This window comes from Nanorana parkeri, unplaced genomic scaffold (assembly GCF_000935625.1).
Source record: "Nanorana parkeri isolate BGI_ZX_2015 unplaced genomic scaffold, ASM93562v1 scaffold762, whole genome shotgun sequence".
Taxonomy (NCBI): domain Eukaryota; kingdom Metazoa; phylum Chordata; class Amphibia; order Anura; family Dicroglossidae; genus Nanorana; species Nanorana parkeri.
In genome coordinates this window covers 620,554-626,669 of record NW_017307030.1, presented here as the reverse complement: position 1 = coordinate 626,669, position 6,116 = coordinate 620,554, and the positions used below count along the sequence as shown (strand labels likewise).

The 6,116-nt window shown below is 40.0% G+C and overlaps 1 protein-coding gene across 1 annotated transcript in view; it reads right to left on the bottom strand.

The window, feature by feature from the left end:
• UNC5D (unc-5 netrin receptor D) overlaps positions 1 to 6,116 on the bottom strand; it is a 490,550-nt gene that overhangs the window by 95,175 nt on the left and 389,259 nt on the right. The window contains exon 11 of the mRNA XM_018564580.1: positions 1,499 to 1,583. Within this exon, the coding sequence (XP_018420082.1) occupies positions 1,499 to 1,583 (85 nt within the window). The remainder of the gene's footprint in view (positions 1 to 1,498; positions 1,584 to 6,116) is intronic.

Sequence of the window (6,116 nt, the reverse complement as noted above, 5' to 3'; positions counted from 1 at the left end):
GTTCGGTTTCGTGGTAGAAGGGGGGGGGGGGGGGTGTCACAGGGCTTAGTTGAGCAGCAGCTTAACTGGCTAACCACAGACAGACATATATTTAAAAATGCTGCCATACCAAATGAGAGATTTTACATGTTACTCTGAGGTCCATATTTCAATGAATGGTTCTGGACCATTCTTAGTATGAATAAAAGAAATTCAGGACATATGGTGACATAGGCCTGGGCTTCAGCTATATCTGCCCCACATAGGCCAATATTTTCTTACACTTGTTCAGAATCATTGGCAATAATCATTTGCATTTGAGCGCTTATATGATTTAAAGATTTACCTCCTGGGTTTAGTACCCCAGGAGGTAAATCTACCCTCATTTTAAGGTGTATATATATATATATATATATATGTGTCAAATTAAAATACATTGTTTTAGATCCAGTGGCATAGCAGCAACAACAGACTGCTATAAAGGCTGGGGGTAGGGGCGGGGGGGAGCAGCTGATTTCCCAACCTCTGTTCTCTCCAATAGTGCAACTGTTTTCCCCTAAGCTTGCATGTGTGTGTAATTATGGCGTATGCAGACATCTCTTGCTGTTAGTGTTTTTATCATAGCAAATATCTTGAAGAACCTGAAGCTGGACATATTTGGGAAGAACTTCATCCATCAATTTGGAAGCAACTGATTGACTGATAAACTGGTTTTGTTATGGAGCTACCAGAGATCTCTTGGAAACCCCAAGGGAGTTGATAGAGCCACTGTAAAATGTTTCACATGGTACTACACAGGATCCACCAACATGTTGGCATTCTGATTTTTCTGAAAATGCTTCAAGAAGTATCATAATGCACCTTCAATCACTCTAGTCAGGGATGGCATAATGCCTTTCAATTTCCTTGTCCTTTTGGTTTTGGTGCATTGAATATGCTCCCAAAATGCAGTAATTGTGGACCAGCTTAGCAGCTTTTTTAAATTCCACTGGAAGTTTCAGAGACATTCAACTTAATTTTCAGACAGGTGTGGAAGGCATCTGACCTTGTCCTAATTCATAACATGTTTTCTTTGCAGTAAAGGTTCATTTAAAGATTTATTGCTTTGTGTGATGTTATTTATTGGAGCTTGAAGGCATACGTTAATATGATGGATGAAATGTAGATGAACAGCACCACCAATTAACATCTTTCCCAAACGCTCAATAAAGTCCAGGCGCACTATATTGTGTTGTACGTTGTGCTGTTACTCTGCTGAATCCAAGGCATCAAGTCTTTTTATATCCTATCTGAGAATATCTATTTTTCGTAATATACTCTTTAGGTTATTGTTGAACCTAAACTATATAAAAAGAAATCACTTCTAGTCTATCTAAAGGGCTTGTCTTGAGATCCAACCAAAGCCATTTGAGGCTCCCATTCCAATCACTGTGTATCACTGACCTGAAACAAAGAACACTTTTCTCATTTCAGACTTTTCTGTTTGTTTCTATTAACATGTGGCCATCACTCTCCTTACCTTGGTTCCCCTTGATTGACTGACAGATAGATTTCCCATGAGTTGTCTTCTGCAATCGCCTCATGCGGGATCAACAGGCTCACCCCTTGAAAATAACGAGATACAGCTTAGAGATCAGAATCAGGGAGAGAATGCCTGACAAGTACAGAAATCAAAAAAGCACATCTCCCTACACAGCACATGGCAAAAAGCACTGAATCAGGTTTGAGTAACTTTGTCCTCTTTTTTAGCTGAGGAACTAATGGCGCCAGCATATTCTACCAGTCTGTTTCTCTGTGCTCTACAGAGCACATTTAATAAGCAGTGAATGATGACTTATATGTCATGGCATGGACTTTTGCATTTATAAAGCACATTTGTCAACCAGATTCACCTGCATGTTCACCTGATTTAGTCAGGCTGGTCATCATTCCCCTATTGACTTATAACTCCTTAGAATAGCCCCAGCTTATACTATTCCCCAGCTCCTGAGCAGCAGATTACAGAGACCTGTAGTTGTTTTCTAGCTACATGGTTCCTTTAGTTACTACTATGCGCTCTTAGTAGCCGTTGTGGGTTTAAGTAGTTGTCAGGGCAGCAGTCAGATGTTAGCTTACATCGCCCAAACTACAGTCGCAGGCTGAGATGGATTAAATAAAGCCCATAATGGACAAATCTACCAGGGTTAAGAGTTTGGAGAAGGCAGAAGAGAACAATCTAGGTCTAAATAGCTGAACTAGAAAGTGAGCTGAATTGGAGAATTTTTCCAAATCAGCTATTCTGGCCTAGATTGTTCACTTCTCCTGCCTTCTCCAAACTCTTCACCCTTTTGTGAATAACTCTGTAAATATTTCATAGGAATATCTTTGCATTTTTAGTAATCTAAGACGGAATATTCTGATTCATTGCATGAAACCAAGTTGTGACTGGCTCTCCCTAAATATGTTCCTAAGTTTTATATAGTTACAGCTGATTCCTCAAATGAAAAAGATATAGATAATGCAGCTCTTTACTCACTAACACATCCTTAAAGTGACACTGAACGCAGGAGTTAAACCTAAATGATGCATTCAAGTACCTTAACTATTAACAAAAATGCATCTTATTTGTGCATCACTCAGCTATAAATCCTCAAATCATCTCTGAATTGGTGCTGACACTGTCCTTCCTTCTGGAGGGGGGCTACCTTTGTTTTTCATCATTCCTGTGTGTGTTGTAAACTAGCTACCACTCCAAGCTCACTCCTGTGATGGACTTCAATCTCATGTTTAGTTTACAAATTTGTATTGATCTTGTAGTCTATCACGGGAGCGAGCTTGGAGCAGTGGTTACTTTACAACACATACAGGGACCATTGGGAACAAAAGTAGCCACCCTCCAGAAGGAAGGACAGTGTCAGCGCCAATTCAGAGATGATTTGATGATCTACACTGAGTGATGCACAAATAAGTTACATTTTTGTTAATAGTTAATGTACTTAAATGCATTTTTAAGATTTAACTCCTGAGTTTAGTGTATTGTTTGCCCTGGAATCAGTCTCTTGCAGTCCCTGTAAAAAGAGATGAGGTCATCAGTCTCCTGCTTCCGCATCACTGCTTCACTGTCCAGTCACAGGGTGGGGAGGAAACTTGTAAGTGTTAATGAACTAACTCCAGCAAAGAAAAATCAGGTCAGGTATATGGTGTGGTAGAGCTGTGCACTTTCCAGAAATAGATTGACGGAAATACAAATCCTTTAGCAAGTAGAAAAGCTCTCCTAACATGTATCTTATCTGTGTATTTATCCGTTTACCTTGAGTTCAGCTTTAAACATTTTACATTTAGGGTAACTTAGCTACTGTATATTGAATTGGCGGCCCTGGTAGAACCAAGGACACTATATAAAAATAAAATATTTTACAGGCAGGCAAAGCTAATGTAACTGCCAGAGAATACTTGTTTCTATCCTTATGCATTGTCTAGGACAAGCAGTTCTGTTTTATGTTGTCAGCCCCAACTCAATACCTTGGACAATGCGTATTGTACTAGTGAAAGGATGATATATCCAGAATTTACTGGTACAATCTGTATTATAAAGCCTCTTAAAACATTGTTACATCTCCATTTGTAGAAATGAGCACACGAGCACACGAGCACACTTGTAATGTGAGCATTCTTTTACAGGCAGCATTTGTTCAATAAACATTATCCAATATTGGCAATTCAAGGCTGTGTAATAGCAATATTATTATAATTCATGACTAATTGTGGCATCAATAAAATGGGTGATATAAATGAAGTCAGCTAATCAATATAGACTCTCAATACATCTCTCTGAGTATTAAATGAGTAACTTGTATAGTGTTTTTACAACATGTGAATTTGTTAGGAAGATTTATAGAACATTTGTGTGTGTTAATGGTAAGCAGAATTAATGTTAATGATATACAGTAATTTGGATGATGTCCTGCTAGTCTTGTATGAAAAGGATGCACAGGCTGGCAAAGTCCTTCTAATTACTTCTAACAAAAGATGAGAGAAGCAATCCGTGCAAAAAGAAATCTCACTGAGATTTTGATCATTTACGGATAGTGAACATCCATGAATGTCAACGTGTTCATTGGAAGCAGTTAGCACTTTTCATTTTTTTAACTGTAACAAAGAACCATGAGTCCCTAGAAAGGAAGGTTGTGAGCCTGCAAAATGCAATGCAATTTCTTACATTTTACCTTATGGCACCAAAAAAGTGGTAGAAGCTAGCAGCACTTCTGAAAAAGCTAGCGTTTTTAGAGGAGGGCAAACCATGTGGTGTTTGGGTCCCTTTCTCTACAATCACCAGCCTGATGCAGATAGGCATATGGGTTAGCCATTGGCTTTTATGTTATAGACCTACACACCAATAAGGGTAGGTAGGATACACGAGTCACCAGAAAGCTAAGTATAATACTACTTCTCTAGCAGTAACCTGATGGTATCAATTCTTTTTAGACCTAAGTGGGTCTCTAAGTCCCTAATGGATTGATTAAGCCCTTTGTATATTACTCATTATTATGCAGTTGTCTATGGATGTATTGCCACACTAGTGTATGTTAAACACTCAATGTTTCTCTCTTCAGGCTACCAATATACCATGCACCTGTGTGGTTACTGAAGGCTGAACCTCTGCACGGTGTGAGTATAGAATCATAATAAAGTCTCTTTGGCAGTGCCTTCACCCAACTGGGCCTTGTGCGGTGCAAGTGGGACCCCCAGTTTAGAATACCTTGTCCCTAGGCATAGTACTTACAGTTGTTGTATCACTTTCAATGAGGGCAGTCTAAAGTCCTTGAATTTCTTTAAATAGTTTATTTCAAAAAGCAGAACAGGGATAGAGAGGGCTGAAATACCCAAGAGCAGCATATCTTCTGGGAACTGACAGTCCCTGCATGGAGCTTAGACATTTCCCACACAAAGCAGGCAGAAGTAGCATCCATTACAACAGAGGTTCCTGTGTTTTCTCTTTATCAAGTATGGCTGCAGCTCTGGACTGGTGGAGGTTCAGATATTACTCTATTGTCCCCAGCAACATTCTGAAACATCTGAATCACCTCGAGTTAGGCAGGTAGGCCAGTGGAGGTATAAGTGGTGTTCCAGTTTTCCCAGTGAATGCCTGGTGGTAGCCATGTCAGCATGGGTGAGGTCCTTCTTAGATAATTAGTAGAATCAAGTAGCAACCAGAAGAACATTGCAGGCCCAGAGGGCCAGGGCCCCTCGGCCTGAGAAGGAGCCCAGCACCCAGTAACAGGTAACAACCTGTAGGCTATAGACTGACTCTCCAGCAGCATATAACCGTGACATGCCCCTCTGATTCTCAACAGAATCTGGCAGATGAAAAACATCACAGTGCACCCTACTGGTGCAAATAGTGCACTATTTTAAAACTAAACAAATAAGTGCAGATTTAAGCAAGCCTTAGGAAATACATGCTCACACTAATACTAATAATAATAATACAAAAAATCACCATCTTGCCTTTTTTTTGAGCCTCAGTCAACAGAATCTCCTTTGTGACATTCCTCAAACTCTAGGTGTAAACATCATCAACCAGGGGAGTGGCTGTTGTGAGAGGGGTGGGGTTTAATTTTGTAATTTTCAAAAAGTTACATTGGACTTGCACTGTGTATTATAGCGCACAAATAAATCAGATGGTGTTAAGGGGGAAACTTTTGGTAAATTCTCATTATGTTCTAAAATGATGTAGCTTCAGTTCTAATGAAAAAATGAGGAATGGTTTGGAACAGGAGCATTCCCAATCATGCGCAAGTTAGAAGTAATAACAGTGTTGTGATAAGGACTTGCATCTCCTGGCTGCATCACAGTTAATTCAGTTAATTTCCTTCAACCAGCTGAGCTCAAGTGCAAATGCAGCCATGTATCGGGCAGTGGCCAAGAGTGCACATAGCGTGTCAGAAGGACAGTATGTGTTAAAGGCACGTTGCCTTTTTCCTGCATGTGCCCAGCTATCTCCAAGAACACATCTATTTACTCATTGCTTCCATCCCCGAGAAGAATGTGAAATTAACCTGGAAATGATCAAATTCGGCTAAGCGCTCAGCCAAGCGTACGTCCAAATGCCATGCCAGAGTTTGGTGGCTGATAGTGCGATGCTATGTAACCTAGAA